Source organism: Argentina anserina, chromosome 7, assembly GCF_933775445.1.
Source record: "Argentina anserina chromosome 7, drPotAnse1.1, whole genome shotgun sequence".
NCBI lineage: Eukaryota > Viridiplantae > Streptophyta > Magnoliopsida > Rosales > Rosaceae > Argentina > Argentina anserina.
The window spans coordinates 20,289,186-20,309,023 of record NC_065878.1 but is presented as its reverse complement, the minus strand read 5'-3'; the positions used below and the strand labels follow the sequence as shown (position 1 = coordinate 20,309,023).

Genomic DNA, 19,838 nt, shown 5'->3' with positions numbered 1-19,838 from the left:
TCTTTATGTCAAATTTAACATATCAAACCACTCATGTCTTTTAATTTTTTACTATTTCCCTTTGATATTCTCTCTCTCTCTCTCTCTCTCTCTCTCCTCTCTCTCTCTCTCTCCTCTCTCTCTCTCTCTCTCTCTCTCTCTTCCTATGTCAAATTGATAAAATAATATTCAAATTATAACACATCCATTGGAGCAAAATTTTGTTAAATTTGACTTTGACACCTCATATGCCAAAATCAAATGTGACACAAGTTATTTGACATCTCCATTGGAGATGCCCTTATTACTTCAAATTTGAAACTTCCATGCCTGATGCCGTCTCTGATTGTGCATTTTCTTTTCCCGATTCCTTTTTCTGCCGTCTGATTATACCAGTTGCTTTCAATCTGTGCAATGTGTGTGAAGAATCCCAAGAGCCGTTGGTTTGAGACCAAGTGACTAACCCAGCTGTTCTTAAGGACTTTAAAGTCCTATACCACTGCTGTGTGCCTGTGTGCGAAACCTTAAATTATTTTCGGTCAACAACTCAAGACGTGTGTAAAACTTGGCGGGGAAAGAAGCTCGCAGCTTGTTTGGCGTTACTTCGAGAACTAGCTTTAGTTAAAAGTGATTCTTGTAATATAAAAGCTCTTTCTTTGGTGGTTTTTGCATGGGCACTCCAAGAGTCCAAGGAATTCGTGATTGAAATTTGAAAAGCACCCTTGTACGAGCCGTTGACCGGTAGCATAATTCCGACTAAATAATGAAGAGTACTTCTCAACGTTTTAAAACTACTTATCGGTGCAGTGCTTTTATCGGAAGCACTTGGGAAGATGAATGAGAAGAAAAAACTGTCAGCATCAGAAATAAAATAATTGCGAGACTCGAACACCTGTCATTAGGCTGATCACCTTTTCCTATAATCACCAAAAACTTCATCACTCTCGCACACAGAGAGCTCAGAGCTCAAAATCAAAAATGGGAATCTCAGTTTTCTTCAAGGAGAGGAAATACCCATTCCTCTTCGCCCTCACAGTCCTCTTCGTCTGCGTCACTCTCCTCCTCTTCACCAACTCTACTCCCTTCCCTCTCTACCTCTCCTCCGATCCCCTCACCTCCTCCTCTTCTTCTCAATCTCAACAGCCCCACCGCCTCTCTCTTCCTCAACCCGCCGTCAACATCCCCTGGACGCTCTGCTCCGGACCGCTGGCCGCCGATTTCATTCCCTGCCTGGACAATTTCAAGGCCATCAAGGCCTTGAAGTCCCGCCGCCACATGGAGCACCGCGAGCGGCATTGCCCGGCGCCGCCTCCGAGGTGTCTCGTGCCGCTGCCGACGGGGTATAAGGTGAAGGTGCCGTGGCCGAAGAGCAGGGACATGGTGAGCTTCTGGTTACTTGGTAGGTTTTGTAGTTGTTTATAAAAATTGTCTATAATTTGGAAGTGGAAAGTTTCTATTTAGGGAAAGTGGTTGCGAAAATGTGATGGATTGTATAGTTAAGTATTCAATAGTGAATTGATGGTGCTTTTACCATGTGTATCTAGATATGGTATGACAATGTACCTCATCCGAAGCTGGTTGAGTACAAGAAGGATCAGAATTGGGTGAGGAAGTCCGGCGATTATCTTGTTTTTCCGGGAGGCGGTACGCAGTTCAAGGATGGAGTTACTCACTACATTGAGTACATTCAGAAGGTAGTGCGTTGTGTGTTTTTCGCCGCGAGTAATGGTTTTGATTTTGTATTGGTTCTGAGTTTGATTTTGTTTGATCAATGCAGACTTGGCCGGCTATTGAGTGGGGAAAGAATATAAGGGTTATTTTAGATGTTGGTTGTGGGGTTGCTAGCTTTGGGGGTTATTTGCTGGACAAGAATGTTATTACCATGTCGTTTGCGCCAAAAGATGAGCATGAAGCTCAGATACAGTTTGCTCTTGAAAGGGGGATTCCTGCAACTCTCTCGGTTATAGGAACACAGAGGCTAACATTTCCGGATGATGCGTTTGATTTGCTTCATTGTGCGCGGTGTAGAGTTCACTGGGATGCAGATGGTACATTTTCTATAGTAGTTCTTAGCATCAAGTTTGCTTGTTATTCATTGCCGTTTTCTCTTTGCTATTTTTATGGTTTTTTTTTGTTTTGGTGCAGGTGGGAAACCACTATTGGAGCTCAACAGGATTCTCAGGCCTGGGGGCTTTTTCTTATGGTCTGCTACACCAGTTTATCGTGATGATAATGAAAGAGATTGCGAAGTATGGAAATGTTCGTAAGCTGACCGTTCTCTCTCTGTGACATGCTTATGTTTGGCTTCCTTTCTCTGTATGACCATATTGCATAAACTTATCCTTGCATCATTTGATCAGGGTACAGTTTAGCAGTAATTTTGTTATAAAAAGTGAAGGCTGATCCAAGTTTGATATTCATACATTTTTCTCGCAGCTATGGTGGCTCTGACAACAGCAATGTGCTGGAAGGTTGTTGCTAAGAGTTTTGATTCAACTGGAATTGGGCTTGTAATATATCAGAAGCCTAACTCTATGTCCTGCTACAATGAACGCCAAACACATGATCCACCTTTGTGTGACCCTCAAGAGAAGAAAACTGGTTCATGGTAATTTTCTGGAATATATCTTCTCCCATCAAATTGACATTGTTATTGCTAGTCGTTGTTACTTTAGTGAGAGGATGCATATGAATGAAGCCATGGTAAGCAATTAAGCATAGAAGACATAGGTTTGGACTTTGGACCAACATAAATCTTGTCTACAGTTCATCTTTTTACTTAATCTTCTAGATTTTTGTTTTACAGGTACGTGCCTCTTAGTAATTGCCTTTCCCAATTACCTAGATATAGTTGGCCTGTGCCCTGGCCGGAGAGGCTTAGCAGTAAACCTCTAAGCTTATCACCTGAGTCAGAATCTGAGGAGAAATTCTACAAGGACACTAAAGATTGGTCTGCACTTGTGTCAAATTCCTATATCAATAATGCTGCTATAAACTGGTCAAGTGTACGGAATGTAATGGATATGAATGCTGGTTATGGAGGGTAAGTTGCATATCCACATCCAATCATTTTGTTTATCTTAATAATGCTCCTGTTGTTCAATTTGATTAAAGCTTATGCTTTACAGATTTGCTGCAGCACTTATCGATCAGCCTCTATGGGTAATGAATGTCATTCCTGTTCATTTACCAGATACTCTGCCTATTATTTTTGACAGAGGATTGATTGGATTCTATCATGACTGGTGCGAGTCTTTGAGTACCTACCCTCGAACCTATGATCTACTGCATTCAAGTTTTCTCTTTGAAAGCCTTTCTCAAAGGTACTTGCTGATTCCTTACCACACTACCCTCAAACATTTTGCCCCTTTTCTGTTACCTACCAGAGTTTGACATTTGATGAATATAATTTTCGGACTGCATCATTGTATATCTTTATCTTTTCATGTGCACTACTTCTGGTGAACTACCGTTGTTTTAAATAGTCTTCGGTTTTGTCAGATGCGACATTGTAGAGGTAGTGGTAGAGATGGATCGCGTACTGAGGCCCGGCGGACATATAGTGATTCAAGATACAATGGAAATAATAGACAAGCTGAGGCCAATTTTGCACTCGCTTCACTGGTCTTCTACAGTCCATCAAGATCAATTTCTTATTGGTCAGAAAGGTTTCTGGCGTCCAGCAAGAGGTTCAAGTAGATCCTGAATGAAAGTTAGCTTTTGCTGAGCTTTTTTTCCTGTACAAGCTTCTATAATTCTACATGTTAATTATTTGTAAGAAAAGAATCATACAGTTACAACTATTATTACCTTTCAAAATTAAGTGCCAGTCATAGGACTCATAGATAGAGATTCATATCCTTACCAATAATGAAATGATATTGGTCGAGTTACATAAGTCAAATTGTATAATGCATTACTAAATACAGATGTATCTAGTTCACAATATCTCTCCATGTTCTGTTTGTTGAGACAACACGAATTAACAGAATGCATAAGAATTCCACAGGTTCTCAGAGCTGTACATTTATTACAATCTGATGAAGTGGCCCTGAAGCCAGATTATACTAAAAACTAGAAAGGAACACATACATGGATAGCTACTTGAAGCTTTGAAACCTTGCAACAGGGAAAGAATGTAAGAGCAGGGAGATCAGAATCATGCAGGAGATAGACAATGGAAGCTGGAATTATCCCTGATCAGGCTGCCATCAACAGCGTCAATAAGGCGCAAGTAGCAGCCATAGTCACCTCTGTAACCAAAACTCTGCTGAGTATCTGCAGTTCCGGATAGCACAGAATGATCCCTGACCTCCATCCACCCCTTGGAATCCTGAAAGTTGTTGACGCGGCTCAAGTATCCACCGCGCAAGCTCTTCTCCTTCATCGAATGCGTGACATTGGTGACAAGCACATAGGTATCTTTCTTCCTACCAGGCAGCGTAGCTGTAATAACCTGAATAGGGTACCTCCTCTTACTCCTAGTCCTGAGAACCTCCACACCATTCTCACCCACAACCCTCACTTCCTTATCAGCCTTCACATTCTGCTGCACCAACTTGTAAGTCCCATTCTGCGCGAAGCTAATCGAGCTACTGAACTTGTACTTCTGCGAAAACATGGTGGTGTAGTTCCCGGAGCTCGACTTAACCCACCCAACAAAGCCAGTCCTCCTCTGCGCCTTGATCTTGAACGATCCATCCAGCAGTTTAAACTCAGCATTACGCTTCAGTTGAATCGCCGGCGATGGTAAAAGGCTCGATTTAGCATGGACCGTCTTGGCCTTGTGATCCAACCAAATGTGTAAGTTGGCGTTAACAAGCCAATATGAGATTGCATCACTCACTCCTATCCCAAAGCTATGAGCCTTCTTATCCAGAAGCTTCCCCAGAAATGGCGTCAGTTCGAATTCATATGAGGGAAGGTTGAATGCTCCGATGGCCACCACCGGCTCCCAAAACAGCGGGTTGATCCCGCCGGTGAACACCACCGGAAAAGGCACCTCCGACCCCACCAGCTCGCCGTCGACCGTCACGAAAACCTCCCGGTAAGCTCCGTTTCCTCTCCCGGTGGTCAGATTGTTCGTCGAGATGTACAGATTCGGCGGATTCGAGTACCAGAACTCGTCGTCGCCGTGAAACGAGACGTAGAGCTCGAGAACGACACGTCGTGTGTTCCGAGGGAGTCGGATTTGCCTGGAAGGGGAATCCGACTCGCTTTCGATTCTGAACCAAAAGCCTCTGTCGCCGTCGTCGGAGATCGGAACGATCAAATCGGCAGGCTCCTCAGGAGCGATCCCCAATTTATGATCCGGAATGATCGGAGAAATCCTAGGCTCAATAACGGCGACGGTTTGCTTGTAAAAGAGGAAAAGAACGTCGACGTGGTAGACTCCGGTGAAGACGCGGTCGACGACGTTCTCGAGCATCATGGTGAGGGTGAGATCGGAGCGAGTGAGGAGCGAGGAGTACTTCGTGATGTCCTTGCGAAGCTTCCAGAAGATTCCCTTCTCCGTCGGCTCGGCGGTGCTGGTGCGGAGGAGCTCGACGCCGCCGAGCCATATCCCGGCGATGCGGTCGTACTGCTCGCCTTTGCATGTGGCGCGAAACTCGAGGGCGACGTGGGACCATGGGGCGGAGCAGTCGGAGTCTGACGGCGGCGGAGGGGAGTAGGGGGCGGAGTAGGGAGGGCCGTTGATGGTGTTGGCGAAGGAGTGGGTGAGGACGCGGCGGGAGCACGACGGCGGGAGGAGATCGGACGGTAGAGGATGGTTGAGCTCGAAGTATTCTTGGGATTTGTGACGGAGGACGGAGGAGGAGGTGGTGAAGCGGTCCGGGAATGAAGCGGCGGAGACTGCAGCGGTGAAGAAGAGGAGGACAAATAGGAGGCCGTACATTTCGGAGAGCTAGACTGACACCACGAGAGCTTAGAGCCCTAGTGAGTTGAGGTAACCGACTTCAAAATAACGCGGGTAAATTGGGAATTTCCATTTTTACTAGGTATTTATTTTCGTCCCAACCCGTAGGAAATTTCTCGGATACCTCCGTGTCCTATTCAGACTGGGAATCAGTTTCCATATTTTGTCTAGATTTAGGTAATGTAATCCAATTTCGAAACGAACTAAGTTGATACTTCATATATAGGAGAGGCGGTACAAGGCTCATTATTGTGAAACAGAGTACTAACAACCTAGCATCTAGTGGTTTTTAAGATCTTGAGTTTCCGAAATAACCTTGATTTTCAGAGAAGAAGAGTTTGTAGAGATCGATTTTTTTTTTTTGTAATCTGAAAAAGAAAGTCGCAAGAACGAAAGGAGATGGTGAAAGTAGCAAGCCTGTCTCTCACATTGTTTGAGAAAGATAAGGGGAAAGGACCCGCTTCAAAAAAAAAAAGAATAGTCGTCTCTATTGATGAATTGAAAGAGACACTCAAGAATGTTACCAAGCAGATTCAAAAGTATGAGCAAAAGGCGAGAGCAGAACACGAAAAGGCTCAACGATATAATGCAGCAGCAGCAAAGGCCAAGAAGCCTTTGCAAGCTATTCCGAAACAGCTTGACCTACATGCCTTCCAAAAATGTGAGAAGAAGCTTCGGAGCTTACAGAGAAAAATCGCCAAGCTTAAGACGGATGAATACAACCTCGAGTGTCAACTTGGCCTACGTTCTGAAGCTGAGATGAAGCCTGTTTATGATGATGAGTCACCTGCAGAGAACTCATCAGTTGAAAAGGACAGGAAAATGACCGATGATGAGCTAAGGAAAATGATAAATGGGATCAATAAAGATATTAAAGACATGCAACTCAAGCCATTGGCAAAATTTGGGGGAACTTGTCAGCACATGTTGCAGAAGCCATTCATATCGATGAAATCTAATGTCTCCAAGCTGTATGTTTCCAAGTTAACAAGTAAAAGGCCAGAACCCACCAAGTTGATCAAGTAAAAGTCAAACGGTTGTATCTAAAGCAATTTTGGGTTTCCACCTTATGAACTTTCTTTAGTCACATTAGATAATGAAGCTTTGTAAACTACTTCTACTCATTTAGAGTGTTGTCTTTTGTAGCCTAAGTTGCTGTAATCAAACAAGATACGCATAATTTCAGATTAAAACACACTTAAATGAGTGAAGCCGTCTTTATGTGATTATCTGCCAAAAGTTTGAAACTTGTGTTTCAAATTACCATAATTTTGAATGAGTTTTTTTTTATCAAAAGAAATAAAATAAAACTATCACCATCACATTACATCTGCTTTTTTATCTGTTGTTTAAAAATGGAAGTGGAGATGCAGGGGATCGAACCCTGTACCTCCCGCATGCAAAGCGGGCGCTCTACCATTTGAGCTACATCCCCAACTGATACCCTAAACATTGGGAAATTGTATATATAACATTTCCCGAAATTTACTGATCTGGAAAGAGCATGAAGTATAAAGCCTAAAACAGAAGCTTCCTACAAGTATGCGGGGGTGGCTTCATTCAAGTTTCTTTCTTCATCGTTTCCCACAACACCAATCCTAATTCTTGTCTTGAACCATAACTCAGCTACCTAATGACTTTCTTGCTTTTTTCGCAACCTCTCAGCCTCCTCTGCTTATAAGAAACTCAATGATATCATCATACCCCATAGCTGTGGCAATGTACAAAGGAGTAGCCCCACTCTTGCTCTTGGCATTGACATTAGCCCCATTCAGTATCAACATCTCAACCGTCTCCAAGTTTCCCCCCACAACCGCCAAATGCAGCGGCGCGTGGCCTTCTCCGTCTCTGGCTTCCAAGTCTAGCCCAAATTCGACCAACATCAGAACAACCTCCTTGTGCCCTTTAATGGCCGCAGCATGAAGAGCTGTCAAGCCATATTGATCACAGTAGCTAATGTCTGCTCCCTCAAGAAATAACAGTCCAACATCTCTCAAATCCCCAATTCGCGCTGCCGTCAACAGTTGTTCTCCCAATTCTAGCTTCTGCAAGTTTCATTTAATCAGACAGCAAATGACATAATCAAAAACATTAATTACACCAACACTGTCATTGTGCCCATCGTAACATATCACAATAATGTCCTATAGGTCATATTGATTTGGGTCTAGCTATGACCTAGTGACCAACAGAGTTCATAGGCTCAAGTTAATCACATTATAATTAGAGTGAGACACATTTAAAAGGCAATCGTTATTGGCTTCAGACCTGAACAATATAACCAAAACATTACCCTACATTTTGTTTGGGTTGTATATCATAACCCCCCCCCCCCCCCCCCCTCTACAATATCAATAACAACCCTGGTTATTAAAGATATGAACTTATAGTAATTAACCAGAGTATGACTCATTTGAAGGTCATTAGGTATTGGGATGATCCCAAAAGTTATATAATTTGTTTTTATATGCTTGTATTAATTGTATATGACCATAGACTTGCCGGTAACACAAAAATGCTTAATCAGATGCATGCAAGAGTAGGATAACTAAGCAAGAAACACTCACCTCACTGTCAGTAGCAACACGCCGACGGCCATGACCTTCAGTCATCCTATGCCCTTCACCTTTCGACGCCCCAGATTCCCTCAAACCCAAAACACTCGCAAAACGATCAGAAGCCTCCGCCACGCGTCGCTCCTCCACCCCATTCCTCATCACGAACCCCTCCACATCATCATCCACCAGATCGCACCTCAGACCGGCCTCGAGCAGCAGATTAATCATTTTCTCCGGCTCCACCAACTCCGTCGCCACTCGTAGCAGCGCCTCCGCCTCACCCGGCCCCAACTCCGCCAGAATCGTCCTCTGCCTCCGGATAATATTCCTCACGGCCTCCACATCCCCGCCACACACGGCGTGGCGGAGAAGAACAGGGCCCACAAACGCGACCTTCAGCTTGATGTCGCGGATATTACGGGCCCCTCTAAAGAAGGAATTGATGGACTCGGAGTCGTCGGCGGAGGGGCGGCGGAGGGGGAAGTACTCGGCGGTCTTGATGAGGAAGCGGTCGGAGGGGGAGCGGGGGAAGGAGGGAGGGAGGTGGGGCTGGGGCTTGAGGATGACCTGGAAGGTGGCGGAGGATAAGGGAGGGAGGACCCCGGTGGGGGGCTTGACCAGGAACTTGTGAGGGGAGGAGGTCTGGACCTTGAAGGCGACAGGACACGTGGAGCTCAGGGAGGTGAGGGTGACGTTGGCGCGGCATTTCTGGTTGGGGGTGAAGTCTATTCGGACCTCTTGCTCTGAGACTTGGACCAGTTTCTCCATCGAAGCTTGGAGTTGAGAGTTCTGGGAAGAGAGAAGGAGAGTGTGCGAGACGAAGGAGCTGGGGTAGCCGAGTTCACGTGATTCCGTAGGTACCATGCGCCACGTGTTGTGGGGTTCACGGAATTGTCCTATCTGACCGTGAATTTTTGTTTTTTTTTTGTGCTTTGTGGAATGATGATCGAGCATTCGAGTTAGCTCATCACGATGCCAACTGGTTCGAGAGTAAAATTTCTGAGCCGCGAGTGATCTCAGTGCTCTCACGTAGTAACCGGTGATGATCCAAAATTCCAAATGGTCGATTAAGTTCGTATAAAAGGGATCCTACATAGCAAATATATAGTTGATCAAGATTTCCATTGAAAGGGAAAGCATCAATCTAATGATCCATGCCATAACCAAAACATGTCATATATTGTTGTACAACCGATGAACCCAATTACATATAGGTCATCGTTCAAATTTTAAGAATTGAATTGTTCAAGTTGATGATTAGCAATTATCCAAATGGGATAAAACCGCAAGAACCCAAATCTGGACGTAGAGAATTATATCTGCCACCTTTGACCTTTGCATTACATTCTGAACAACTCATTTGCACGCATGTGCTCAAATTCTTCCGAACCGTGTAATTGGATGCAATGCATGTATACTTGGAACCATAATCATATACAGGCGGAACGGTTAACAAGCACAAATGACATATTTGGTAACTGAAACAGAAAATTTGAGCAACTTAGGTATTGTATTATTTTCCAATCTAGTACTATTGATAACGCCGCTTACCTTAGTATGGTTTTTCCATAGTCTTGCTCCGTCTTGAATAGCCCTACAGATTCCATTGAACACCACCCAGCTAGCCAACAAAAGCTAATCAGATTTCATTTCCTCTCTACTATAACCCTCAGCGTTTGCGCTTTAGTCTCTCTCTCTCTGTTCGATCTTTATGGCCATGTTCTCATCCTCATGGCTGAAATTACCGAGCAAGGTTGAAAAATCCGCACCACATTTCTTGCTCATCATTCAAAGACATCCAAATATATGCCAATCTCAACCCGAAAATGAGGTCCTCAGCCCCAGGAGTGCCTCCAGTTTGAACGCATCGAGATGTCAGCCACAGTCCTCCTGCGCCTCTAGGCCGGCGGCTTAGGAGGCCCGAGCGGCTCCAAAGTGCCCATCCTGTAGTGATCTACTAGACCAGTCTCCGCGTGGTGCGGAGAACCTTTGAGGATTGCAAGGTACTTGGTGAGATAGATTCTGAAAGGGTTTCGGTTCCCATTGACGAGCGAGATCTGTCAATGGACTCTAAGTTTGTGTAGGAACTGGAGCAGGTCACTGAGAGCAAGGACTTGAACTTGCCCATGGTGTTCATCTGCAGGGCTTTTGTTGGTTGCGCCGAAGAGGTGAGGCAGTATTGTGCAGAAGTGACCAACAATCTCACAGACGGTCTAATAATGTCGATACTGTTAAACAGCGACAAGCGTGGCCCGTGGACCAACTGTATCGATATTGTCCCAACTTAGCCACCTCACGGGTTTTAATCATAAAAGGCCTCGGTACAATTGGTTATTATCCACCCACTTATAAGCTTTATTTTCTTTGTCACTTCTTAGATGTGAGATCTCTCTTCTCCAACAGATACTTCCTACCCTTTTAGCCACCCGGTCAGGTTCGGGTACCAAGTTTTCCACAAAAAACCTCAACATTAATGTGAATGGTAGCAATCTTTATAACCTAAGAATGACTCTTCACATTTTTTAATGTGGGATTCCAAATTGCTAAATTATAAGCCAATCAATTTCCAACAATTTTCACCTTGGCATGATTTAATTCATCAATAATTGTCTCACGATCCGAATAGCTCCACCTCGATCACAATCATCAATCCAAATCCAAATCTTGTGACCCCAATTCAAATGAGAGCTCCACCAAATTCGATCATACGAGACACCAACAATTTCACACAAACGGATCCAATAATGCTAATATTTCCCCAAAAGTCATCGGGTATAAAGTTTTTCACAAAAGACTTCGACATTAGTGTGTGTGGTAGCAATCCTTATAATATAAAAATGACTTTTTTCAATTTTTAATATGAGATTTCAAATGACTCAAATATAAACCAATCGATTTTTAACCGGCAGCTCCATAAAAGTGGTGAGTTGAAGACAATGCTCCAAGGGCTCCGGTGGTGGACTGCAAAGCTTGTGATGTGTGGGGAGGGCCAGACTTGGGATGGAAGCCACAAACTCTACATGCAGAAAGAAGGGTTTTGCCCTTGTTTGGACTGCAACATGAATGACCTGATTACGTGTCCTTCATGTTCAGTTGTTGGATAGTAATATGAAAAGCTCATTATTCTAGGAGAAGAAATTAAAACAAGAAAGAGATGGTGAGACTCTGATCAATTGTGTAATGGGAAAGCTCTATTATGTTTAATCTGGGATCATAAGCTCAAGTTGTGGTTTTTTTTTTCATCTATTGCAATGAAAAGAGTCGTTTGTTTTGATTGGTTATTGTTAAAGAAAAATAAGCTCATTTGCACTGGGAATAATACATTTCATATATATGCAACCTCTATCGTCTATTGATTGTTAATATATGCCTTGAATCATCCAATCTGTTCTGGCGGCTAATCTGTATATCGGGTTATACTAGGTTATGGTTTCCTATTAGGACTAGTATATCGGGTTATACTAGGTTATGGTTTCCTATTAGGACTAGTATATCGGGTTTAGGGTTGTATATAAACAACATATTGTGTGTTGTGTATATGTTGTTCTGTATTTTTCCTCAACATAATAAAACTGTTCTTCTGTCTGTGGACGTAGCTAACACATCGTTAGTGAACCACGTAAATCTGTATTCTTTCTTGCACTAGTTATAACAAACTGGTATCAGAGCCAGCTGGCCTGGTTGTGATTTCCGCCAAGAAAGATGTCTGGTTTGAATGTGAAGATTGATAAATTCACATGGAGGAACAACTTCAGTTTATGGCAGATCAAGATGCGAGCCTTGTTAAAACAACAAGGGATGTGGGCGCCGCTGGTTAAGAAGTCAGAGGATCAAGAAATCGCTGAGATGGCCAGTCTGGAGGAGAAGGCACACTCGACAATTCTGTTGTGCCTTGCAGATGATATAATCACCGAAGTCGCAGAGGAGGAATCTGCGGCTGGTCTGTGGTTGAAGCTTGAGAGTCTATACATGACGAAGTCTTTAACCAACAAGTTGCTTCTAAAGCGACGTCTGTTCGGTCTGCGTATGGAATAAGGTACATCTCTAAGAGATCACTTAGATCAGTTAAACACTGTTCTATTAGATTTGCGTAATATCGATGTTAAAATTGATGATGAGGATGCTGTTCTAATTCTGTTGGTATCTCTACCTTCGTCGTATGAGAATTTTGTGGATTCTTTTATTGGTGGGAGAGATACTCTGACTCTGGAGGATGTTAGATCATCTTTACATACTAGAGATATGCGTCATAAGGCGACCAATACTAGTTCAGACAGTCAAGCTGTAGGGTTGGTAGCCAGTGGAAGTTTGGGACAGAAAGGTTCGGGGAAGAAGAAATATAAGAATCCAGTTTCAAAGGGTTTCAAATCCAATGATGTCTGTAACTACTGTAAAGAGAAGGGACATTGGAAAAACGAATGTCCAAAGAAGAAGAAGCAGTCTGAGAAAGCATCAGGTACTGCTGTTATAGCAGAAGTTGACACCACTTCGGAAGAAGATATGGCCTTGGTTACAGATGCACACATACATCACAGGGATGTGTGGATTTTGGATACTGGGGCGTCTTATCATATATGTCCACGCAGAGAGTGGTTTTCAACCTATGAGCAGATAGATGGAGGCAATATTTCTATGGCAAACAGTTCTGCAAGTAAGGTGGTTGGAATTGGCTCAATAAAAATACGGACACATGATGGTAAATTATGTACATTGAATTATGTTAGGCATGCTCCACACATGACGAAAAACCTGATTTCTTTGGGTCTTCTAGATAGCAAAGGTTTCAAGTACAAAGGCTCATGTGGAATTTTAAATGTCTACAAAGGTACCAATGTGGTTCTGAAAGGTGTCAAGCGAGGTACTTTATATATTCTGCAAGGTTCAACGTTGTCAGGCTCGGCTGCTGTTGCATCATCAGAGGTTCACAAGGATGATATGACCAAGCTATGGCACATGAGGCTTGGTCATATGAGTGAAAGAGGGATGCAAATTCTGTCAAAGAATGATCTTCTTGGCGGCCACAAGGTTACAGATTTTAGTTTCTGTGAACATTGTATCTTTGGGAAGCTACATCGCAGAAAATTTCTTAAAGCGATTCATAGAACTAAAGGCACGCTTGATTATATCCATTTGGATTGTTGGGGTCCCTCTCGCGTTGACTCTTTGGGAGGTCACAGATATTTTGTGTCTATGATTGATGACTACTCAAGAATGACTTGGGTGTTCATAATGAAGCATAAAAGTGACGCCTTCAAGAATTTCAAGCAGTGGAAGACATTAGTTGAAAATCAAACAGGGAAGAAGATCAAGAGGATGCGAACTGATAATGGTCTGGAATTCTGTTCTGCTGAATTTGATGATTTCTGCAAGACTGAAGGTATTGCAAGGCACCATACAGTCCGGAATACACCACATCAAAATGGTGTAGCAGAACGTATGAATCAGACACTTCTGGAGAGAGCTAGGTGCATGCTCTCTAATGCTGGATTAGAAAGAAGGTTCTGGGCAGAAGCGGTGAATATTGCTTGTTATCTGATAAATCGTGGACCACACACAGGTATACATCTCAAAACACCTTATGAGATGTGGTCTGGTAAGTCTGCTGATTACTCCAATCTGAGGGGTTTTGGGTGCTCTGCTTACTATCATGTAAGTGAGGGTAAGTTAGAACCAAGATCTAAAAAATGAGTGTTTGTAGGCTATGTAGATGGGTTCAAAGGTTTCAGAATCTGGTCTCCATCTGAAAGGAGGGTTATACTGAGTAGGAATGTAGTATTTGATGAAAATTCTATGTTTAAACCCTACTATGAAGTTTGTGGTTGTATCAGAAAATTGTAGTGTTGAGAAACAGGTGGAGCAACAAGTCACTGAAGATGTGAGTGAACCACAACAAGAATATCAACACCTATATTCAGAATCAGAACAAATGGTTGCTAATCAGCATGGTTTGGCTCATGAGCGATCTAGGAGACCAAACTTTGGGAAACCACCTACAAGGTATGGTTTTGAGGACATGGTGGCTTATGCACTACAGGTTGCTGAAGAGGTGGATCCTCATGAGCCGTCCACCTACAAGGAAGCAGTTACAAGTACAGAGTCAGCTCAATGGCTTGCTGCAATGGGAGATGAAATGGAATCACTTCAGAAAAATCAGACTTGGGAATTGACCAAACGACCTGATCAGGGGAGAAAGGTTATTACTTGCAAATGGGTTTTCAAGAAGAAAGAAGGGTTGTCATCTGCTGAGGGCATCAAGTATAAAGCTCGAGTAGTTGCAAGAGGGTTGCATCAGAAATAGGGAGTTGACTACAATGAGATTTTCTCACCTGTGGTCAGACATACTTCTATCAGGGTGCTACTAGCCATAGTTGCACATCAGAATCTGGAGCTTGAGCAATTAGATGTGAAGACAGCGTTCTTACATGGAGAATTGGAAGAAGAGATTTACATGACTCAGCCAGATGGTTTTCAAGTCCCCGGAAAGGAAGACTATGTTTGCAAGTTGAAGAAGTCCTTGTATGGACTAAAGCAGTCCCCTAGACAGTGGTACAAGAGGTTTGATAGCTATATGATAGAGATCGGCTACATCAGGAGTCTGTATGATTGTTGTGTCTACTACAACAAGTTAACAAATGGTTCCCTCATTTATCTGGTCTTGTATGTAGATGATATGCTGATAGCTGCAAAAGACAAGCCTGATATTCAGAAGTTGAAGGGTCTCCTCAGTGCAGAGTTTGAGATGAAGGATTTGGGAGCAGCCCGAAAAATTTTGGGAATGGAGATTTACAGGGATAGAAGTCAGAAGAAGCTTTTCTTATCACAGAAAGGCTACATCCAGAAAATATTATCCAGGTTTGGTATGTCTATATCCAGATCTTTAGATACTCCAAGTGCTGCAAATATTCATCTGTCTACTGCGTTTGCACCTAAATCTGCTGAGGAGAAGGAATACATGTCTCGAGTTCCTTATGCTAGTGCAGTAGGAAGCTTGATGTATGCTATGGTTTGCACTAGGCCTGATCTTGCACACGCTGTTAGTGTTGTCAGCAGATTTATGGGTGATCCTGGGAAGGAGCATTGGCAGACTGTGAAGAGAATTTTTCGGTATCTCAAAGGTACGTCTGATGTTGGTCTCATTTATGGAGGTAATACAAATGATACAAACTATTTGGTAACAGGCTATTCAGATAGCGATTATGCTGGAGATGTTGACACTAGGAGATCTATGACTGGTTATGTCTTTACTCTTGGTGGCTCTGTTGTTAGCTGGAAAGCTACTTTGCAGCCTACAGTGACTTTGTCTACTACTGAAGCAGAGTACATGGCTCTGACAGCCGCTGCAAAGGAAGGCATATGGTTGAGGGGACTGGTCAGTAATCTTGGTTTGCATCATGATCAGGCTATAGTATATTGCGACAGTTTGAGTGCAATATGTTTAGTTAAGGATCAAGTTCATCATGAGAGGACTAAGCACATTGATGTCAGGTATCATTTTCTGAGAGATGAGAGCAGAATTAAGGTGAAGAAGGTGGGCACTGCTGACAATCCCGCTGATATGTTCACCAAGTCGGTTCCACACAGCAAGTTCCAACATTGTTTGGACTTGCTAAATGTTACAAGCTGTTAGTTGCCCTTTGGGGGCGACATCTGGGGCAGAAGGAGTTATATGTACATCTGGCATCACTATGGTGCGTCTGGTACATCTGTTATTTGTGAGAGGATTCAAGTCAAGGTGGAGATTTGTTAATATATGCCTTGAATCATCCAATCTGTTCTGGCGGCTAATCTGTATATCGGGTTATAGTATATCGGGTTATACTAGGTTATGGTTTCCTATTATGACTAGTATATCGGGTTATACTAGGTTATGATTTCCTATTAGGACTAGTATATCGGGTTTAGGGTTGTATATAAACAACCTATTGTGTGTTGTGTATATGTTGTTCTGTATTTTTCCTCAACATAATAAAACTGTTCATCTGTCTGTGGACGTAGCTAACACATCGTTAGTGAACCACGTAAATCTGTGTTCTTTCTTGCACTAGTTATAACATTGATCGTAATTCATTTGGAGATGTTCAACGAATTAATATTTCCTACTTTCAAACCTCAATTAGTACTCATTGCATTGACTAGCTAGGTACTTATGTGAGAGATCAGTTAGCTTGGTACATTCTACTATTTTGAAATCAGTTTCGTACTTATCAGTTCCATTGTTTTCAATACGAACTACGGAGTATGTTTACCAAGAAGCAAATGATCGATGTATGGCACAAAACTAAAGATATGAGAAGATCTGGTACGGTTTCGAAGCATAGTATGGAAGTTACGTACTTCATGCTCTCTCACGTAATTCGTTAGAAATTTTTTTGAGGTTTTTGATTGTAATCTACACAATGTTATTTAACAGAGAATTTTTTTATTCATTATCACTGGAGTTGTTCTTAGTAGGGTAGAACTAAAATAAAAAAATCGTTACTAATGAGTTTAGATTTCGTTGTGATCAGTATATTTGTGTTTGTTGATTATGGTATTACCATACAACCAAATCGAGATTTCCGGTTTTCAGATGGCCAGCAACCCACATGCATTTTAGCCTGTAAGGTATAAAGAAATTTTACCAACGTACATCTAATTGAAATGTAAATTTTATGTCTTTTATGAAAATTCATGAGAACTTGAGCGCATGCGTTTGAATACACGACATACTATGAATGACTGAAATTAATGATTTTAATGCACATGGTAGTTAAAACATATAGACGGTTAAGATCACATCATATAGTTGCACGTTGTGCACACCGAAAATTATGGAGATAATATTGTAAGGGTTTCCAATACCTTCGAGTAGTTTAGTACACTGCCACCTACTATATAATTTTAAAAGGAAAAAGATTGATAATTTGGTCGGTGGAGTCAAGTGTATTGCATTGAATGAATATATATATTTCGATTTAGGAAAATTAACGGTTTTTGGATATCTTACCACTTACCAATTTCTAATCAAAAATGAAATTAACTGTTCAAATCTATTAGTGAATACAGTGGATGCTTATATCTGAAAAGGATGTGAGTCATACATAAAGTCGTACGATTTATTGATTTGGTGTTGTTGTTGTAAACTTATTGATTGTTGTATACATATTTACATTTATGCATCATCCTAAGTACGACGCAAGTAACTTATAACCCTTGTCATTCTCACTCAATCCAATGTTTCTAAGATCTAAGTAGATTTAAGTACAAAAAATCCAAACATATAAGCCGGATCGTATAAACTTCATTATTGACTGTAATTTTTCACTTAGATACATCTATGTGAATCGAAATATGGTATATGTTTCACTACGAGATACATTTCTTTTATATCTCTGAACAATTATAAATGATAAATAATTATGTATACCAGTGTAGACACATGAAATTTAATGAAGTAAATTATCTTCGTTAAATAATTAAATCGACCAAGAGCCTGACAAAATTACATACGTGGTCAAAAGTCAACAAAGTTGGTGCGGATCCGAATAAAACTCGTGTCAGCACATAAACAGATGATCGTAATCGAAGTTACGTGATTTTGAATTGCAGCAGAAAATTGAATGTCATTGACGATTCAAAATGGTAATCGGATATTTGATTAAATTAATAAATCTCTTAACGACCATAATTAAATCAAACTATTTTCTGTTTAATTTAGTTATAAGAATAACTAATTTTGAATTAATCGGAAAATACATATTGATTTAATTATACAATTAAAGAAATTTATTATTTTAAGTGTCATTAAAATATTCTATAAAATATAAACTTTGACACTATAAATAGCCCTTCAACATGAAGAGAGGGGAGGATTTTGAAGACTTGGAGAAGAAGGAGAGAAATCACTTGAGCAAGAATCACTCTCGACAAATCCCGAAGTCTCTCAAGTCCACGAAGATCATCAAATCCACGAAGAATCGTCAAGCCACCAAATCGCTCGTTCTTCATCAAAATCCAAATCCAACCTCAAGTCCACGAAGAATCATCAAGCGGCCAAATCGCTCATTCTTCATCAAATCCAAATCCAACCTCAAGTCCACGAAGAATCATCAAGCGGCCAAATCGCTCATTCTTCATCAAATCCAAATCCAACCTCAAGTCCACAAAGAATCATCAAGCGGCAAAATCGCTCGTTCTTCATCAAATCCAAATCCAATCCAAACTCAAGTCCACGAAGAATCATCAAGCGGCCAAATCGCTCGTTCTTCATCAAATCAAATCCAAATCAAACTCAAATCCTCAAGATCAAGTGCATGTCACCCTTGAGTCAAATCACATACGGAGATAGAATCAGAGGAGTTCAACAAAGATTGTAACCCCGTGCTTGATATTCAATAAATCACATTTTATTTGTACACGTGTCTGCATTCTCTTGTTGGTTTTCAGATTCGCGTTCTACAACCAGCTGCAATGAAAATTCTGATTCATCTTCATTCAGTAATTTACTCATCATTTGGCTATTCTATTTTTGGAAAATTATAATTACCCTTATCTAGGACCAAAACTTAATATCCTTCCTGTATAAGCACCAATAGTGACTTTGCTTGTCCTTAAATCTCACCCCCTCCTCCCTTATATTTCTCCTCGCTTTTAGTCCTCCACTCAAAATCCTCCATATTCTAGTCGCCATCATGTTTGCACCTTCATGGTTGAACTTGAAATCACAGACCAAAGTGGGAACAATCAAAACACCACACTCGCGCAGACGATTTTCTTGCTCGTCCTTCAAAGACATTCAAAGCTTGTTCCAACCTGAACCCGAAGCCCTCACTCTGAGGAGATCCTCCATTATACATCGAGCCAAGACCTCTATCTCAGTCTTTCGCTTCTGGGCGCACCAAATTGCGCGTCCAAGTAGAATACACGACGATCAATCGTCGTGTGGTGATCTACTACACAAGCCTACGTATTGTGCGCCGGACCTATGAGGATTGTAAGGCAGTCCGATCAATTCTTAGAGGATTTCGTGTTCCCATTGATGAATGAGATTTGTCGATGGACACAGAGTTTTCCAAGGAGTTGCAAGAGGCCAAGAGCTTACGGGAAATAGGCCCTTGCTTTTGCCTAGGGTTTTCATCTGTGGCGTATGCATTGGTGGGGTTGAAGAGATCAGACAACTCCATGAAAGTGGTGATCTGAAGGTAATGATGCAATGGCTACCGGAGGTGGACTCTAGACCGTGTGACTATTGTGGAGGGCTCAAGTTTTTGCTGTGCCAAACATGTGATGGAAGTCATAGGGTTCATTGTGGAGGTGAATTTAGTCCTTGTAGAACTTGTAATATTAATGGTCTAGTTATGTGTCCGTCATGTTCTACTATGCCGCGCCGGAAAATTTTTGGCTAT

The 19,838-nt window shown here is 41.9% G+C and overlaps 3 protein-coding genes and 1 non-coding gene across 4 annotated transcripts; 1 reads left to right on the top strand and 3 right to left on the bottom strand.

Moving 5' to 3' along the window:
* Window positions 1-894: 894 nt before the first annotated feature.
* On the top strand, window positions 895-3,821 carry LOC126802058 (probable methyltransferase PMT23). The gene is made up of 8 exons (XM_050529587.1): window positions 895-1,359; window positions 1,524-1,673; window positions 1,757-2,027; window positions 2,125-2,238; window positions 2,416-2,587; window positions 2,786-3,022; window positions 3,108-3,302; window positions 3,481-3,821. The coding sequence occupies exons 1-8, from the start codon at window positions 958-960 to the stop codon at window positions 3,683-3,685; spliced, it is 1,746 nt and encodes a 581-aa protein (XP_050385544.1). The 5' UTR covers window positions 895-957; the 3' UTR covers window positions 3,686-3,821.
* Window positions 3,822-3,961: 140 nt separating this feature from the next.
* LOC126802059 (peptide-N4-(N-acetyl-beta-glucosaminyl)asparagine amidase A) lies at window positions 3,962-6,011 on the bottom strand. Its single transcript, XM_050529588.1, has one exon. The coding sequence runs from the start codon at window positions 5,873-5,875 to the stop codon at window positions 4,139-4,141; it is 1,737 nt and encodes a 578-aa protein (XP_050385545.1). The 5' UTR covers window positions 5,876-6,011; the 3' UTR covers window positions 3,962-4,138.
* Window positions 6,012-7,255: 1,244 nt separating this feature from the next.
* On the bottom strand, window positions 7,256-9,265 carry LOC126802665 (protein VAPYRIN-like). The gene is made up of 2 exons (XM_050530318.1): window positions 8,464-9,265; window positions 7,256-7,941 (listed from the first exon to the last, which is right to left on the bottom strand). Exons 1-2 carry the CDS (start codon window positions 9,220-9,222, stop codon window positions 7,558-7,560), a joined length of 1,143 nt encoding a protein of 380 aa, XP_050386275.1. The 5' UTR covers window positions 9,223-9,265; the 3' UTR covers window positions 7,256-7,557.
* On the bottom strand, window positions 7,259-7,331 carry TRNAA-UGC (transfer RNA alanine (anticodon UGC)). The gene has a single exon. It is a non-coding gene; the product is annotated as a tRNA-Ala (tRNA).
* Window positions 9,266-19,838: the final 10,573 nt, after the last annotated feature.

Excerpts from the sequence above, each read along its gene's own strand:
- LOC126802058 (XM_050529587.1), top strand. The coding sequence starts at position 958 with ATGGGAATCTCAGTTTTCTTCAAGGAGAGGAAATACCCATTCCTCTTC. Across the intron at positions 2,028-2,124 it reads AGTTCACTGGGATGCAGATG|GTGGGAAACCACTATTGGAG; the intron begins GTACATTTTCTA and ends GTTTTGGTGCAG. Across the intron at positions 3,303-3,480 it reads TTTGAAAGCCTTTCTCAAAG|ATGCGACATTGTAGAGGTAG; the intron begins GTACTTGCTGAT and ends CGGTTTTGTCAG.
- LOC126802665 (XM_050530318.1), bottom strand. The coding sequence starts at position 9,222 with ATGGAGAAACTGGTCCAAGTCTCAGAGCAAGAGGTCCGAATAGACTTC. Across the intron at positions 7,942-8,463 it reads GTGTTGCTACTGACAGTGAG|AAGCTAGAATTGGGAGAACA; the intron begins GTGAGTGTTTCT and ends TGAAACTTGCAG.
- LOC126802059 (XM_050529588.1), bottom strand. The coding sequence starts at position 5,875 with ATGTACGGCCTCCTATTTGTCCTCCTCTTCTTCACCGCTGCAGTCTCC.